This window comes from Pan paniscus, chromosome 17 (assembly GCF_029289425.2).
Source record: "Pan paniscus chromosome 17, NHGRI_mPanPan1-v2.0_pri, whole genome shotgun sequence".
NCBI classification, from domain to species: domain Eukaryota; kingdom Metazoa; phylum Chordata; class Mammalia; order Primates; family Hominidae; genus Pan; species Pan paniscus.
Genome location: NC_073266.2, coordinates 37,583,303 through 37,601,660, shown reverse-complemented (window position 1 = coordinate 37,601,660; position 18,358 = coordinate 37,583,303). Strand labels below are relative to the sequence as shown.

The following is an 18,358-nucleotide window of genomic DNA, read 5'->3' as shown; positions in this document are numbered from 1 at the left end:
TTTATCATTTCTTACCCAAACTTGTTTTCACATCTGAAGGACCAACAGGATAAAAGTTGATACATTAGGGACTTGAAGTTCAGAGTATTATTAAATCGTTTCCAACAAATATATATAAACAGCGTCTTCCGGGCAGGTCAGGGCTTAGCTCAAGTCACTTTCATTTGCTGTGCCTCAGGGAGGATGCTGGTTAGACCTCCCACTGAAAGATTTCCATTGTTCTTCTAACTTTTCTAGCCAAACATGATTCCAGTTAATGTAACAATCTCATAGCCTGGAAAGAAACTTTGCCAGCCTGGGAAATCTACTTTTCTGGCCTGGGAAGTATTCTGGTGAGCCCTGAGGGAAGGGAGTAGGGGTGTTGGAAAGAAGACTTGAAATTCCTTTGTGTTATCTGTAAATAGAACGTTCTAACTCTTTGGTCTCTTCTTCCTCCTCTCCCCCAACCCCCTCTTTCATCATTTTCAATTATATATAGGAGGTTGGAAGGTTTCTCTTGAGCTCTTAACCCCAGTCACCTAAATACCTTTTGTGAGGGAAACTGGGTAAGAGCAATAAAAGTGGAAGGCTCTCCTACCCTGATCTTGCTGTTCCCCGATTCTCCTCTAGCTCCTCCTCCCTTTATCTCTCTCTCTTCTCATAAAAGTGCTTTAGTTGAGGCTCCCTAGGATTCACCCTCCAGCTCCTATCTGCACTTGAAGCCAGGCTGGGGTCTGCACTTGCAATTAGTATGTCTGTTGGACTGGGCCACGGTATCCCACCTGGCCACTGCCGCATGCCTCCTCAGTGCATGCTGGGGCTCCTGGTCTCTCTAGCCTGGGGCTTTGGGCTGACAAGTCCCCTCTTTCTTGCAGCTCCCTCAAAGTCCCAGACACAAAGGCCTCCAGAATGCTCTGTTAATGCTTGACTGGAGCCTTCCAAGATTAGAATCAAAGGGGCATTTGGGGGTAGTTTTGGTCTTTGAGACTTCAGTCATCCCATATTCCCTCTACCCAATAGAAAGCAGAAGGGGCCTATACTCCCATCTAGCAGCTTCTAGTTCCTCCTATCTATTGGCCTTTTCCCTTGGCCCAGGGCCAAGGCCAGATTTTCATGAATAGGAAAGCTCTCCTGCAGAGAGATGTCAAACATGCCCAACTAGACAATGGCCATGAGCAACAAAAGATCTGTGGGTGATCCTGTAGGAGTTTGATTCCCCCAGGCAGCTGTGAGCAGGGCTGTGTGGGTCTTTAGATTGTGTTGAGCAATTGGTGGGTCTGGAAGCTTGATTTTCTGGAGTTCAGTGACCAAGAATCTCAAGTTCTCTGTTTAGTCTTTCACTCTCGTGAATGGGTTCAGGTCTGAAGGCCTGTAATTTTTGGGTGCTGAGCCCCGAGTTCTGAGCTGAGAGTATCTAAGCTGAGAAGAGCACGGGGTCGCAGCCTTGGTAAGTCAGAGGCACAGTTCAGCCTCTGTTGGCCCTTGGAGCCAGCAGTTAGTCGTCCTCCCCAGATAGTTAATCGTGTTTGTGGTTTTCCCCCTTTGATGGGCCGTGAAGTCAGCAAACTCCCCACATGGTGGCTCCCTTTACTAAAGTTGAGTAGTGAATTGTACAAGGAGTCTTGGAAATTTTCAAATATTTCTCCAGATTGAACTCATCTCAGAATTCGTGTGGGAGGAAAGAGTAAGGATTTTAATGGGGTTCACCTTTGACGTGAAGCAAGGCGGAAGACAGGAAAGCCGCAGTGGGGAATAGCTTTGGGCGCTTTAGTAAGAAAGACATCTCTGCTTGATTATCTGGTAGTGTTCACCGCAGGCTCTTTGTATGAGAGCTTGCTGCAGAGGCAGAGCTGAACACGGAAAACATGCATGTAAACAGTCCAACATAAATCAGTGAGCATACGTCTCAGAGAAAAAGAGACATATTCCCATGTAGATGTGGTTTGAAGCTTTATTGAAAGCAGACAATATGAAGCACGGCCAGGAATAAACTAAGAGGAAGCAGACAGTTTTCGGTCATTCATGGCCAGGAATAAACAAAACTTAGTTTTTTTTTTTAAGAAGGAGGAAGTATTAAATCTCAAATAAGAGCAGGAACAGCATTTAGGAGGAGAAACATAATATCTTGGAAAAAGCATGCAGAACTAATATAGCTTATTTAAATGTGAGATCCAAATCGTAGTAACAGGAAACCCTCCCACTAAACTGGAATTTCCCCTAATTTTTGTGTAAGATCCAAATAATTAAAATGCACTCTAATGGTTATTGATGGCTCTATTTTCTTTCTTTCTTTCTTTCTTTCTTTCTTTCTTTCTTTCTTTCTTTCTTTCTCCTCTTCTTCTTCTTCTTCTTGTTCTTGTTCTTGTTCTTCTTCTTCTTCTTCTTATTTTTTTTTTTAAAGAAATAGACCCGAGTTCTCTTACTGGAGTAGAAATATATGAACCTTCTTCAATTACCCAGGAAATTGGAAGCCTCTGGGTGGATATGGTCTTCCCTTATTGCTTTCCTCTTCCCACATCATTTTCAGTTAAAAAAATTAACTGTTTCCAGCAGAGGGATTCCTGTTAGAAACCTTCATCAGGTGAACTTGTACTGGGAACCCTCATGCTTTCCCAGTCTGTCTGTGTCTCCCAAACAGAGCTGAAGTTGTAAACAAAGTGGAAAAACATATTTCTCGCCCCAAAATTCTTAAAATTTCACTTCTTGTGGAAAACACAATTTCACAACATCAATTTTTAAAATCTGTAAGAGCCACAGAAGGTGTGAAAGTAGCCAAACAGCCGGTCTAGAAATCCAAAAGCCAGGACTAACGGGGGACAGAATGCTTTTTCCTCAAATCCAGGCAGGGATGGGGAGCATTCTCAGCATTAGGGCATTTATGGACGCTACAAGGGGGAAAGGATGTATCTGAACGGTGGGGGTGATTTAGGCAATGAATCGCCACGTTAATAGCACTACTGCCAAATCTTCAAATTTAGAGGCTCTGGTGAAAAATTAAACCGGTGGCAATTTTCAACGTTTGTAGCATCTGTTACCCTACACTTCAGCACCCGGAGTCTGGACAGCTCCGCAGGTCGCGCTCCGGAGGCAGCATGAGCTCTCATCAATCTACTCATAGCCCTACTGTCAACGGCAGCCAGACTCAGGAGAGATTTACTGAAAATCCTCCAAGACTTCCCTTTAAAAACAAAACGACTTCCACATTTAATGGTCTATCTGAAAGAACATGCGCAAGAAATTAGGAGATCTAAATTAAATTTATTAATAGGAGAGCTTGATGATGCTTAATTCCAGAGACCAGAGCTCTGATTGGTGGGGCTTGATGAAAAAGTAAAGAGAAATCGTAATTATATAGTTAAAAACATAACTTTTGTCATCCTCAAAATTCTAAAAATTCTTTACCTGTCCTTGAGAAATGGGTGAAATTGAAAACCATCAAAATAATTGGACTTCTTAAAAATTGGATTGTATGAGTGAAAGGTGTTTATGAGAAGTCGATGACTCCGGATCTTATCATCCAAGAGGACAGCACAGAATAGTTAATATGTTCCTTGAGGGACTAGGATGCTGACGTCTTTTTCTGATACCCGATCATTACGTGACTGAAAAAAAAAGGAAGTCATTTCATGAATAAAAATCGGAGCGCAACAGTGCAACAAAATATTCTGTACTTAAAGGCAACAGGCAGACAGATGTTGACAAAGAGGGCTCTCCAAAAACCATGTTCGGATAGATTTTTGCTAACTGCACAGATAAATACGAGCAGAAGGCCGGTCACCTCTGTAACCACCGGTAGCAGCAGAAGAAGCCGCAGCTTCAGAGGCAGCCAGAGAGACCTCGGAGCAGAGAAGGCGCTGCCGACCCTCGCAGCTGCCTGACCGGCGGCTCCTACAAAGGCGGGCTAGCCACCCGCCCTCTCCCTTTCCTTCCTCCCCTTCTTTTCTGACTTTCCCTCTTTTCCTTAATCGCTTGCTTCTTCCTCCGGGTGGACTTACGGCCACTTTGCTCCTCCGCCCTTTACCTCATCGCCCCCTCTTTCTTTCTTCTGTCTCTCTCTCTTCGCCCCCTTCTCTCCGTGTCACGCTCCCTCCTAGTTCTGCGCGTCTACAAACTTTTGAACAGAACACGAGCCTCGGCAAACAAGTCCTGCAGCTCCTCCTGCTGCTCCTGCTCGTTCCTGCGGCTTCTGCTCAGACACCAACGCCAGACAGTGATTCCTCTCAGGTTGTGACTCCAGCGCAGAAACTTGAAGAAGCCCTTTGCCCGCCGTCCTACTTGGCAGCACACCCTCTCCTGACAGCGGTAAGAGTTGAAGGGTAAGCGAAAGAAAATCTTACCAAACCGACCGACTCACTCGACTGCTGATTCTTTCGTTTGGCATCGCGTCAGGGTAGTTAGCTTTCCTTCAACCAGGTCTGGCTAGTTATTGGGCGCCGGGTATATGCATATATATTTTTTTCTAACTATAGCAAGCAAGAAGTGGCAGGGCGCGCACCGGCTGTCGCTAAGTGGTGTTCAACACAGGGAGCCTGGGCTTCGCTCCGTCCCTCCCCCAGCTTTGAGAGTTTTTTGGGGTTGGAGGGTGGAAGGCCAGGGGCGTTCTCACAGCTGTGTGTCCTCTTTCCCATCTGCGCAGAATGACCATGTGTAGCAGAGCGAGGCTGGCCCTGCTGGTCTATGGGATAATCATGCATAGCAGCGTCTACAGCTCACCTGCCGCCGCCGGACTCCGGTTCCCCGGGATCAGGTAGGTGCTGGCTGCCTGGCCCAAGCAGGAGCTGGGGCTTCCCAGTCACAGACACTTCCTCACGGTCTCCTTCCTGCAGTCCTTTGGGTCCAGACTACTAGCATCGCCCTCTGCGCCCCCAGTGCGCCTCCGCCAGCCTTGGCTGGACAGCGGGTCCCCATTCTAGCCGAGGGTCTGGCAGGCTCCGCGACTGCTCGGACCCCTCCCCCAGCCCTAGGCAGCTCAGGGTTCCGGGTAGAGCCAGTGAGCTTCTGGCCGCTGGAGAACCCCCCCTCCCCCAACCTGGCCCACAGGATGGGGGCAGGGCATGGCCCCTAGCTTGGTTTCTTTTACCTATTCTTAGGATGAGTTAGGAGAACTTCAGCTCTGGAGCCTGGCCGGGGGTTGAGCGTGAAGCTCCCTCGGACTTTGCTTTGTTACTGCTTGTTCTGGATTATCCGGGTGGGGTCTCTCTCTCTCCTCCACCCTTTCTTTTCATTTCATTCCAATTCTTTCCGCTGAAGAGCTTTCAAGTGATCCGTGTTCCAACTGCATTTTGAATCCCAGGCTGTCTTGGGGGGCGTGCGGTGGGGAGGGTGTTGGCCCGGTGTGATTGAGGAAAAGCGACTTAAGAGAGGGAAGAACAAGAGCGAGACTGCGAAGGAGGGGGAAAAACAGGCGCAAAGGAGGAGGAAGGGAAAGCCAGCAGGCAGGCAGGACCGGGAGAGCAGCCCTGCCTGGCCCAGGATGGAGGAACCTTGGCTTTTTTCTTAACCCCGGGTTTCTAACCGGCAGGCGCTGCCCAGGTTCCCGGAGGCAGCCCCAGAGTCGCGGGCCGATGTGCCGGACTGTGGATGAGCCCTGGGTAGGGGAGGGTTCGTACCAGCGACGCCTGGGGCAGCGAGGAGCGCGCGTTCTGCCTGCGAAGCTGCCTTCTCCGAGCCGCGCCCAGGAACATTAGCTGTGGGGGGCCGCTGATCATTGATTTGGACGGAGAGATGGGTTCTGGCTTCTGTATTAGGATTCCAGCATCTGGGCTCGAGGCAGGGCAATATCCAGAAAGACCCCAGGGTTCGGGGTACCTGGGCCAGGGCTGAGGCGCATCGCCAAGCAAAGGCTGGGTGCGAGGCGTGCGGAGTGATATGCTTGCCTTGCCCGGGCCTCTCCAAGGATGGAGAAAAGGCGAGTGAAGTAACGAAGTACGACTCTAACCCCGCCTAGAGAGTGCTACTAGCGCTGGCTGCATTCCAAGTCTCTCCAGGGGTCCAAAGCGAGAGGGATTTGTTTTAACCCATCTCTACCCGTCCTATGTCAAGAACGGAGGCTGTAGAGGGCGACTGCGAAGTCGCCAGGCACTCGCTGGATCTCGGTCCCCCTCCTTGTGCTCTGGGGTTGAGATGGGGCACCGCCATCGATAACAGATTAGCGCGAACTATTCGTTTAGTGGCCTTAAAACACCCTCGTTTCACCCTTAGCTATTTTCAAATTCCCGTGTGCCTGGCACTTTCTCCGTGCGAGAAGCACCGGAGGGTGCGGACACGCCACAGTCTGAGCCGCCGCCAAACTGGCTAAGTTTAGGGGCATTTATTATTCATGTTCCTGCCAGATCCTCTCCTGCCCAAAATAGAAACCGAGGTTCTCCGTGACCTACATCTGCTCAGGGAAGGGCTCCCCTGGGCTCGGAGGCTGGGGTGGGGGTGGCTGAGGAGTTGGCCACCGCACACCCCACCCATCCTCTCCTTTGCTTTATGGGCCTCCCCATTCGGGTCTTCGCGTGGGTCAGCGCCTAGTCTCCTAGGGCCTTTCTCGTCCCCGCCCGTTGCTGCTTTGGGGAGGCTCGGGAGCCAGGCGGGGAGAGGGGCGGTCCTTTTCAGTAGATAGGTGTGCGCGATCGGCGGAGACGCCTCGGTTTCCCAGTGCTTGTTGAGGCCGTGGCCCGCAGGACGACCCTTTACCCGCGAAAGGGGGGTGGGCGAGCCGCCTGGCGGGGTAGGAATGGTTGGGTGTCGTTGCCTCCTCCTTACCTCTGCTCCCACCCCTAGTCCTGGGAGAAGAGACAATTCTCAGCTGAGGACTTTTATCAACTGTGAAAATCAGTGCGAGCCCCTTACTTTGGATCCTCGCAGAGCTGGGGAGGAACTTCTACTGACCACACCTTCTGTCCCCGGCTACCCCGCAGGCCAGAGGAAGAGGCGTACGACGAGGACGGAAACCCGCTGCAAGACTTCTATGACTTGGAGTCGCCGGGCGCAGGGAGCCCCGCCTCCGCGCTGCGCGACGCCTCCGCATTGTACTACCCGGCTGAGAGAAGGTGAGATTCGCGCGGCCTCGCGCACACCCGCGGCTGGGAGCTCGGGACTGCGGTGACGGGAGGGGTAGTGTGGTGACCCACCTAGGATTTTTTTTTTCCCATGAAAGTCCTCAAGCCTGTCCTCTCCCTGACCCGATCCTATTGCAGCAACAGAAAATTACCAGCGGGCGGGTCTGTGTGGACCTGAGGGCCGCGTGGGGACCGAGGGGGCTGTGACCCAAAGAGTGGCAGTGAGTGGCGTCAAGGAACCCACACTCCACATCTGCCATTCCTAGAGCCAGGACTAACTCCAGATCCTAGCAGTTACTCTCGAGATCATCCCGGGAGTTATTCGCGAGTTCTGTGCCTCTGGAGGTTTCTCTGTCAGCCTCCCTGGCCGCCGAGGGGGCGCGCGCCCAACAAGGGGGTCTCTAGCGGCCACGTGGGGACAGAATCAGTGACCCTGGGCGCGCACTTTGCCTCCTCGTTAGAGATGTCGCCCACGGGATCCTTAACAAGGCCTACCGCAAAGTGCTGGACCAGCTGTCCGCCAGGAAGTACCTGCAGTCGCTCGTGGCCAAGGGCGTGGGGTAAGAGTTTGTGGAAGGATTAACCTGCGCGTGGTGGCTTGCGCGCGCCGGGGTGGGTGCCTGTGCGGGGCGCGCGCAGGGCGGGCGGCGCGGCTTCCGCGGCAGTGCGTGCACGTGGGGGCCAGGGTGAGTCTGCGCCCCTGGGTCTGGGGTGGGTATCCGCTACTGGTCGCAGTTGGAGATTTTGAAGTGACACTTTAAATTTGCCCAGAGAGCTCTGGAAGAGGGAAAAAGGGAACGCGAGCCAGGGAGTTTGATCCGTTTTGAATGAAAAGAAAGAGAAACCAAACCAAACCTCTCAGTCATTCAAAACCTTCAAGCTTCCAGGGAGGTTTTGCTATAATTTTCTCTAAGCATGACTGTTTTGGGGGGAGGGGAAAGGGGTGGTTGTATTTACTGAAAATTCAAATCGAAATAATAAATAGCCAAATTTGGACACTTATGGACCCAAACAGTTTTGCTCACGCCAGAGAAACTGAGAGCATAGGGCTTGCGTGAAGCCTATCTCAGCAGAAGGCAACATTTTAATAAAGCCCATGGGAAAACAGATTACATTTTCGCCATGAATAATTCATGCAGTGAAAAATATTGCCTACAGCCTGTCGACTTATATTATTATCACGTTTTTCAACTTAGCGTGAGGAGGGAGAGGAGTGTTCGTATTTGACTAGGAATTGCAGGATCGATGCAAACTCCAGGGCAGCAGCCAGACTGGCATATTTAGGGCTCTCTGGTTATTTTCTCTTTATGTCGGGGGTGAGAGGAACAGTGAGGACAATTTAGCGCAAACACACGAATGGTCAGATCTCAAGGGGCAGCGTTGGGAGAAAGGTTAGGCTTAAAGCGCGTGTCGTCTGCCCGGATCTTATCCCGGGCCCCCTCTGCAGGGTTTCGTGCCAGGAAATCCTGGGTGGGGAGGGAGGCATCGAGGGGCTGCCATCTCAGCCCTCCCTACGGCTGCTTCCTGGCAGAGGGAGGCGATGCGGTGGGCAGTGCGAGCCCCGGGCCCTCCCCGAAGGCTCCCGCGTGGGGTGGGGCCCGCCTGCTCCCCGCAGCGATTGAACCTGTGTCTCCCGCCCCGCCACCCTCTTCCCGACCCCTTTGCTTGCAGTGGGAGCCTAGGCGGCGGCGCGGAGGACGACGCGGAGCCGCTCTCCAAGCGCCACTCGGACGGAATCTTCACGGACAGCTACAGCCGCTACCGGAAACAAATGGCTGTCAAGAAATACTTGGCGGCTGTCCTAGGGAAAAGGTATAAACAAAGGGTTAAAAACAAAGGACGCCGAATAGCTTATTTGTAGCGATGAGTTACCAGCTACCCTGTGTATACAGCCCTGACGCAATGAAAAGTCGTTTTCCAAACTGACTGAACAGTCATCGCTCGTGTGTTCTATCCAAACATGTATTTATGTAATGAAGTAAAGCCATTAAATGAATATTTTGATAATAATATTGTTTTTCTTTTTACAAAGCACTAGAGAATGCACAGATATACTTTGTGGACCAATTATTGATATATATTATAAATATATATAAAGAATATATATATATATAAGTATAGAGAGAAGTTCATACAAAGCGTGCACAAGGATTGAAAATTCGCCCGAGCTGTTTATGTTTTTATAAAAATAAATAGAAAAGTAGACAATCATTGTTTTGAATATTACTCCTATTTTTGTAAACTGGAATTAAAAGGATAGTATTTTTATCCATGACAGGCCTGAAGATATTACTACTTACCATTTGCTACTGTACATAAACAATGATGCCCTGCTCCAGGGAGATTTTGAGGTAAAGATATGGAGAATTGCTGAAGGGCATTCTTTCCCAGTGAGTCTCTGGGGCAGGCTGCTTCAATTCCAGCCTAACTCAACTGGGCACTGTCCCCCTGGTTGGGTGGCAATTCCAATATTTCTGCTTTCTTTGATTCTCCTTTTATGTGTGGTTGTCTCTCTTCAGACTCTCAGCCCAGAAGAAAATTCTCCTGATAAAACAACAGCTCGATCCAAATTGTGCTTCTCCCCAGAATTCACGCCTCTCCCTAGGAGAAGAGTTGAGGAACTGTACAGAAAAGGGCGGCTTCGTTAGACCGCTCTCTTTTCTGTACTTCCTGAGTGGCCAGGGAATCTAATATCCCCAAATTAGGGCAATTGGAACAAAGTGAAGGACATAGAGGTATATTGGAAGAGGCAGAGCCTGAGGTGGTAGGAGGAGGACCCTGGAAATGGACTGGTTTGAGATTGCCCCAGGTCTGGGAAGCTGAGGGCAAGTCCAGTCCCAATGGTCCTGACTTTGGGCGCTGGGTATTGGAAATGGATGCAAAGTACAATGTGTTTTTCTCCAGTGCTGTCCATGCTTCTCATCTTGTGAAATGGCCAGGATCCTCTCCTTTGAAACCTGCTCTGTAGGAGCTACCCTTTTCCTTTGTGGTTTTATGGAGACCTCTCCTTCCTACCCTCCGGCACTGTTTATATACTGTTTAGCATTTTTCATTCACTTCTCTTAAACTTGTGAATGCTTCTCACTTTTTTTTTGTTTGATGCAGGCACTTATTGTAAATTTTAGAAACCCCTCTGTAGCCACTAATAAGTAATTATGCACTAAATATGAACCCTTTGTTTCTTGTTTATTGAGTTTGTAGGTAAAATGTATTTTTCTACATTATTGCTTATTGCTTAGTAAAATTTATTTCATAAAACCAACCTTTGTCATATTAGAATGTGTAGTGTTCACATGTTGCTCAGTTTTGCTAACTGATAAATCACTTAATCCTCTTCTTCATATGTATGAGTACTATCTTATATCTGTGGTCAAGAGTGAGGTAAGCAAGCTCCAACAGACCCTGATAACCTACCCTTGTATCCTTTCTTTGGCTAAAGAAAGCATGTCTGTTTCCTGTCAATTCTTTGAACATACAGAGTAATCTTTATAAACAAAAGAACCTTCACCCAGCAATCAGATCGAGCAGCAACAGACAAACCAGCCAGCCAGTCTCCCAAATTTCAGGCACAAGTTTATTTTTTATTTTTTTATGTTTTGAAAAAGAAGATAACGAAGAAGAAAAAAAAAAGAACAAGGAAAGATTAAACGTTAGCTTGTAAAGTTTAAAGGACCTTTCCTTTTCCTTTACGGATTTGATCAGTATGAAGTCATAAATCAAAGAAAACAGAATTGGATTTGCATTCCCAGGCGGGATGGATGCTGCCAGGAGATCACATTGCAAATAGTGAAAACAGAGGCATTCGGTCTATGCCTGAGTCCTGTGTATCGGATCAATCTTCCTTTAATTCCGCAGTCTCCTCAGGCAATGTGACACGGGATGCAGTTTGCAGCTTTAGTGCCTTTCTTCGCCTTTTAAATTGCCACGAATCACAGATGGCTATTTAGTGGCCCTACAATGCTGCAACACATCAGCTTGCATTTTAGTCTTAATTATTTGTTTCTTGGATAATGGGCAGAGTTTTCTGTATTTGTGTCAGCTGTTAGTGGTGAAATAGGGCTCTAGTTAACCTTTTATTTATGAAGTCTAATTTAGTGTTCCCGTGGCTAGTTGCAAGCATTTTACAGTGATCACCCAGTTTAATCTTTTGTATACTTTTTAGAAATGCCAAGAGCCTTACTAAACTGAAGCAGATTTATGATATAGTGATAATTTAGGTAGATGTTAGTCTTGAAGCTCTTATTTTGTGTGCAACTGATTATAAAAACACCTTAACCAAGTATTATTACACACATGATATCTATAACTAGGACTTTGATAACTGTTATATAAAGTGTGTAAAATTTGTATGAATAAATTTTTGTAAACAATGCAACTTGGTCTAATGTTTGGGAAAAAAGACATTCAGGAAATAATTACTTTAAAATCTCTTAAAGTATTATATTTCTTTAGCAACCATAAGATTTTTTTACGTCTGGAATATATATCTATCTAAGCACCCTTGTATTTTCATGAACTGCACTTTAATAATTGATGGGCAACTGGATTCTGCTAAAAATTTAAAGTAGCTACTCAGATGGAGATGCCTAAGAAGGTTTTAAGCTCATAAACAGGCATGATGTTGCAACATTATAAGACACACAATTTAGATTAATTTCCATCCCCTAGTGTGTATATACTTTGCTCAATATTCAGAAAGTTACTAGGTAGTAGTGGGAGACAATGCTGGAGCATTAGTTACACATCTAAAATAGCAATCTAACATTGTTCTTTTATTTTTTATTTTAGTGGCCAGGTCTCACTATGTTGCCCAGGCTGGTCTTGCTCAAGCGATCCTCCCACCTCAGCCTCCCAAAGTGCTGGGATTACAGGCGTGAGCCACCACACCCAGCCTAAAATAGGGATCTAACATTGTTCTTATACAAGTAACTCTGCAGACTAAACTTGTCTTGATAAAATTTTGCATAAAATGATCTAAATAATCAGTTTTGGAGGTTTTAAAATGTATTTAGAGACATACAAACAACTGTCTCGATTAAAATGCTTTAGGTAGAAGGAACATGAACATGAGTAAGTAAAGAGTTAATTAGATGCCTTTAAAAGAAAAAGTACTTTGAACTCCAGGAAGAAACACAAGAAGTCATTTGTGGATTATATGCTTTCTTAGTTCATATTTACAAACTTTAGGGCAAAGCTTTCATACGAAATTCCCTCAAATTCCGTAGTGGTGTGTGTTTTGGCACCCTTGACTATTTCTGGCTTAGAAAATGTATAGAAAGTCACACAATAATTGACATACCATTTAATTTAAAATGCCAGGGTTTCATCCTAAAAATTAATGGTCTCAATTAGTAAATCAATAAATATGTTACAATAGAATTAAAGGATGAGTGAGGATTCTAAAATTATCTTCAGAATTTAGCTCAGTATTTAAGGCCTAGAATCAAATAGGGAGGAGCCCACAGTCTAGAAATCCCATTTGTAGTCAATGAAAAAATGAATCCAGTACAGTTCATATTTGCATTTGATTTTATTGGATAAGGAATTTCTCTTCTCCATCTTTAACTGCCCCTCTTTGTCCTTGAAGACATAGTGTGGTAGATGGAAAAATGAAGAAGAAGACTTTATTTGGTTGGGGCTAGGCTAATGACTTGTCAAGAACATAAAGATAAACCCCAGACTTGGCTGACTTCAAGTGAATTTCATGTATTTAGCAACTTGCTATATTATCTTCGGTGATAACTCAAATTACATCTTTTTAAAGGCAGACTTGATACATTTGGGTATTCAAGAAGCTGTAACAGGTGCCTTAATGCTGTTAGGGCGGAGAACACACTTATTCAATACAATGCACACTTATTGAACACCTGAAATGGGCCACCGCACTGGTCAAGAGAGCTTGACTAACACCTGGGAGCTCAGGTAGTATTTTTTTCAGAATTTTTTTCTGAAATGTGATCATCTGGGGCGGTGGGGGGGGGGCGGCTTAAAAATGCAAAATTGTAGGGCTCTGCCAGATCCAGTGAATCTGCATTTTAAATAAAAACCCTAGATTACTGTGCACTAAAATTTGAGACTGCCTAGATTTAGAATTGGTGACATACGTAGGCATACATATGTGCTGGTCTGAATGTTTTTTTCATATGAAATAAGCAAAAGGTCATGTTACCTGCATACAGTAATAAATACATCACTGTGCCATATTCTTCCAAGATATCTGGTCATTAAGCTCTTTGACAATTTCAGTATTTCCTTTAGGTCACTAAAGCTACTAGTTAGCATTATTTTACTAGTACAGTCTGGTTGGACCTCTCCTACAGGAGCTTGTGGAAGGAGAGTGATCCTCTAAGTTGGGTCCAAAATATTCAATCACAGGACTAAGAAATTATGGCTATAATGAAGAGAACTTGTGCAGCTAGCTAGCCATAATTCTGGGGATCCAGAAGTCAACTTCCAATTGCATTATATCCCAATTTGGTTTGAATGTATTTACTGCTCCCCAACTGTTTACAAGATGGTTTCTCTCGGATGGCTCACTATGACCTTCAACCCAACCCTACTGTTCACATGATCACAAGATTGGAAGCCAAGATCAAGTCATCCCTCTTCTCTTTTGTTGCCACCCTTTTTTGTAGAAGGGAGATGCCAGCTGCCCCTGCTGCTGCAGATTGCATCACTGCTGGATTCTTACATTGGTTTGTAGTTGGTCATCCTGGTCACTTCCCTTGCAACCACATAGTTTTAGCTCCATCTTAGTATCATATCCCTCTGATCAGATGTTCCAGAGTAGCGTCCATTGTCAAAGGGTTAAAGGGTTTAAGGTAATCAGTAGTCAATTTTACCTCTCTGTTCTTCAACACGATCCTTCCTCTTTTTTTTTGTTTTGAGAAAGGGTCTTACTCTGTTGCCCAGGCTGGAGTGCAGTGGCACGATCTCGGCTCACTGCAACCTCTGCCTCCCGGGTTTAAGCGATTCTCCTGTCTCAACCTCCCGAGTAGCTGGGATTACAGGTGCATGCCAACGCGCCCGGCTAATTTTTGTATTTTTAGTAGAGACGGGGTTTCACTGTGTTGGCCAGGCTGGTCTTGGACTCTTGTCCCCAAATGATCCACCCACCCTGACCTCCCAAAGTGCTGGGATTACAGGCTTGAGCCACCGTGTGCGCCTGGCCGTTTTTTTTTTTTTTTTTTTAGATGAAGTTTCGCTTTTGTCGCCTAGGCTGGGGTGTAATGGCTTGGCTCACTGCAGCTTCCACCTTCCATGTTCAAGTGATTTTCCTGCCTCAGCCTCCTGAGTAGCTGGGACTACAGGTGTGTGCCACCACACCTGCCTAATTTTTTTATTTTTAGTAGAGATGAGGTTGCATCATGTTGGCCAGGCTGGTCTTGAACTCCTGACCTCAAGTGATCCATCCACCTTGGCCTCCTAAAGTGCTGGGATTACAGGCATGAGCCACTGCTCCAGGCCAATCCTTCTTCTTTAAAAAAACAGGTTCTTATCAGTTTTGGAAACGCAAATGCTCCCTATCAGCTCCCAGCAATACCCCCATGACCACAATGTCCTTTCTCTACCCACCCAACCTCAATATTCTGTAAGGTCCAACTCAAGCTCTCCTTTCCTAGGCATCTCCTTTAGCCTCTCAGAGTCACAATCATCTTCACTCCCCCACCCCGAGAACCTGCACTGTTTTTCCATGACCATTATACTCTGTATTGCCCTTTCTGTATTCTCTTTCTGACTTTTAATTCCACATTGCTCTGTCCAGTTCCGTAACTGTTTCGTAAGAGCATGGCTTGTCTTCCCACTGGATGACCCCCTAGAGGGTGTGGACGATACATTGCACTTTAATGCCAACACACTTCTGGGAACATAAGAAATATCTTTTCTAAGTGATTGGAATAACCAGAGGACCTGTAGAATTCACCATGGTATTTCTCCCTTGTTGTAACAGGACAACTGCAAAGCATATACAGGAGTACAATTAACTTTTTTTCCTTTTTTTTTTTTTTTTTTTTTTTAGTGTGGAAGAGCCAAAGATCTGAAAAATTAACTTACCAATTAGATGGGCATCATGAATCAAACTAGATCTACCTCCAGGAAAAGCTACATAGAAAAGAATGCTAAATTAGTGTGTTTCTATTAGTTAAGATAAACTAAACTCCGAATTCACATACAGGCAAAAGGCTGTCATAGATTCAAGCCACACAGGCTTTTATTTTTTTCATTCTCATAGAAAAAAGAAGAGTCTTATTTTCAAACTAAAAGAGAATTCACCTTATGCTTCAAGAAAATGATACCTTTTTTCTAGAATACAGGAAAAGGGATACCTTGAGAGGCAGACTGGGAACCGGACTGCTCTCAAAGTGATAATTAACAGAGCAGTTATCTACAGCTGCCAAAGAAACTTCCCCCATCAACTGAAATGTAATTTGAAACATGAGTTCATAGACAGGAAAAAGAACATAATGAAAAAATACTTTTTTTTAACAGTTTAGCATTATAGTAGGTGATGTCATCTGGTACAAGTTAAATTTTTTCTTAATTATGTCTTTGCTATATATTACAGAATCCTAAGTCAGAGAGGAATATTGCCTATAAACCACAGAGAAAATAGTATGATGTGTATCTATGTGTATTTCCCTTTCCCTTGTTAACTACCCTGATTTTTGCTTGGTTAACTATACCTACCTCATGCAGGGTATGGATTTTATGGGGACAATAACTCCCCACTTTTAAATATAACTAATCAGGATAATTGCATCTCCTAGCCATAGTTCCTGGCATGGCATGTGATCCATTTTAGAATAGTGGGGTTAGAGAGGAATTTTTTTTTGATGCTTCTGGAAAAGAAGTCCTTTCTTTTCTCTGGAATGGTGTGGTGTGTAAAGTAGTGCACCATATAAGAAGCCAGCCTCACAGTGGACCTGTCACCATGGAAGACACAGAGAAGTAACAGGAAAAGGCAGGTTCCTGATGACATCATTGAGTCCCTGAATCAAACCAACCCTGAAACCAGAACTACCACTGGAGTTTCCTGTTAAATAAGTCAATAAGTCCCCTTCATTGCCTAAGTCAGTTTTTTTCTTTTTTGGTTTGTTATTTGTAGTATCAGTTAGGACCCGTGTTTCAAGTAGTGGAAAACCCAACTTGAACTGGCTTAGTATGGTTTTCTCAGAACACAGAAGAGAGTTAAGAGTGGTCTACAGAGGTTCCAGCCGACAGGAAGCTTTACAAGTTCCAGTGCCCGAGTGTTCCAAAGATTTCACATCCTCCGTTAAGAATTTACTCTAACGTTTCAATATTAAAATATTTCAGAGCACCTAGAAGCAAACCGTAGTCACTGATTTTAACTATGGTAAGAAATATCCTTTGAGGAGCTCTCACCGTCTTTTGCTGCCAACTGTACTACTTCTTTGGACCACAAGTACCTTAGAACTGCTCTTCTCTGAAACATTTTTTGAAATTCTGTTGAGTAGAAACTACTATCCCGTCACTGCTGTCATTCCCTAACACCCATGAAACTTGTGATCACACTCGAGGCTCCAGTCTTTTGATGCCCTGCCTGCCATTTCCCCAGGCTCCCTGCCCCTTTCTCTCTTCGCTGTTTCTCCTCTCATCCCAGATCAGTTTAATGACCCTGCCTGCCCCCACTGACCATTTTTCACTCCCTGACCTTTTTTGCCACACTCACATTAACACTCCTCAAAGTTGGATCAACCCAACCATGTGTTTTCTCCTGGTTGCTGAAGGCTATTGAGAAAAATCTTGGCTCTGTTTTGATCCTTTCTTACTATAAATTTATGATTACCTATGTCTGTAGGACCTATAAAGCACTCATGGCTAATCAGTCTTATTTTCTATTCCTGTACTTATTTGCTTCACTCTTCAGTATCCTTGGCCCATCCTGCCAGGGTGACCTCATTGTTGACTTTGCCTGCCATTTTCCAAACACAAACAAAGACAAAACAAAACTTCCCTAGTTTCTTTTCCTCTAGCTCCCTGTGTTTTTTCACTTCAAATTCCCACCTCGATTTCCTGAGGTTTGTATTTCCTCTAACACTTAATTGCAATTTCTTCATGTTCATTTGTCCCATACTTGCCAAGTGCAATATTTTTGCAATTCCCATCTTGTATAATCTTTTTATAGCATTCCCTCTTTCCTAAAACTTTCTTTTCACTTGTTTCTGGAACTTGGCTTTTTGTCTTTTCCCTCTCATACCATTTTGCCTCATTTTCAATCTTTTATATTGCCTCCTCTTCCTTCTTTAAGGTAGATGGCCTCAAGTTCTGTCCTTCCCCCTTTCTCCTAGGGCTATACTTTCACCTAGGATAATCTTATCTTTTATGATCTGATGGTTTGACGACTTGCAATCTTACAGACCTTGTGAGAAAGTTAAAATGTCCAATTGAGATATTTACCTGGATATCCAGTGAATACCAAAAATCATTGCAATTATCCCTCAGTATCCACATGGAATTGATTCCAGGACCCCTGCAGAACCCAAAATCTGTGGATGCTCAAGTCCTTGATATAAATGGTGTGGCATTTGCATGTAACCTGTGCATATCCTCCTGTATACTTTATCTATCTATCTATCTATCTATCTATCTATCTATCTATCTATCTATCTATCTATCTATCTATCTGAGACAGAGTCTCACTCTGCTGCCCAGGCTGGAGTGCAGTGGTGCAATCTCAGTTCAGTGCAACCTCCACCTCCCAGGTTCAAGTGATTCTTGTGTTTCAGCCTCCCAAGTAGCTGAGACTACAGGCATGTGCCACCACACCTGGCTAATTTTTGTATTTTTAGTATAGACAGGTTTCACCATGTTGGCCAGGCTGGTCTAAGTGATCTGCCCACCTCAGCCTCCCAAAGTGCTGGGATTACAGGTGTCAGCCACTGTGTCTGGCCTTTTAAATTATCTCTATATTACTTAGAATACTTAATACAATGTAAATGCTGTGTAAAAGTCATTATTGTTTAGGGATTAATGATGAGAAAAAAGTCTGTACATGTTCATACACATGTAATTTTTTTGGAATATTTCCATTTGCAGTTGGTTGAATTCACAGATGCAGAACCCATGGATATGGAGGCCGATTATATGTTCCCAGATAAGAATATTATCCACATTTATTCCTCCTCTTTTTTTTGGCATCATATCCACCACACTTCTTAACTGATGTATTGCAGAGTGCCCTTCCTTTTCCTCCCCATTACTCCATTCATTTAATTGGTCACAAAATCTTAGGATTTTTCAATCCTATTTTCTGCAGAACCCCACATTCACATAATCTTTTGGCTGTTTTTGCAATAGCCTCTCAAACTTGG

The 18,358-nt window shown here is 45.2% G+C and overlaps 1 protein-coding gene and 1 long non-coding RNA gene across 5 annotated transcripts; one reads left to right on the top strand and one right to left on the bottom strand.

The window, feature by feature from the left end:
• Positions 1-1,912: 1,912 nt before the first annotated feature.
• On the bottom strand, positions 1,913-4,456 carry LOC117976755 (uncharacterized). Its single transcript, XR_004667521.3, has 2 exons — positions 4,317-4,456; positions 1,913-3,581 (listed from the first exon to the last, which is right to left on the bottom strand). It is a non-coding gene; the product is annotated as an uncharacterized LOC117976755 (long non-coding RNA).
• ADCYAP1 (adenylate cyclase activating polypeptide 1) lies at positions 3,604-11,396 on the top strand. 4 transcript variants are annotated; one of them, XM_003817884.5, is made up of 6 exons: positions 3,604-3,793; positions 3,996-4,295; positions 4,616-4,726; positions 6,885-7,016; positions 7,487-7,585; positions 8,697-11,396. In XM_003817884.5, the coding sequence occupies exons 1-6, from the start codon at positions 3,606-3,608 to the stop codon at positions 8,884-8,886; spliced, it is 1,020 nt and encodes a 339-aa protein (XP_003817932.2). In that variant the 5' UTR covers positions 3,604-3,605; the 3' UTR covers positions 8,887-11,396. The 4 variants fall into 4 exon arrangements, with proteins under 4 accessions (XP_003817932.2, XP_057156381.1, XP_034799428.1 ...); XM_057300398.2 differs by having other exon boundaries at positions 3,780-4,295; XM_034943537.3 differs by lacking the exon at positions 3,604-3,793 and having other exon boundaries at positions 4,142-4,281.
• Positions 11,397-18,358: the final 6,962 nt, after the last annotated feature.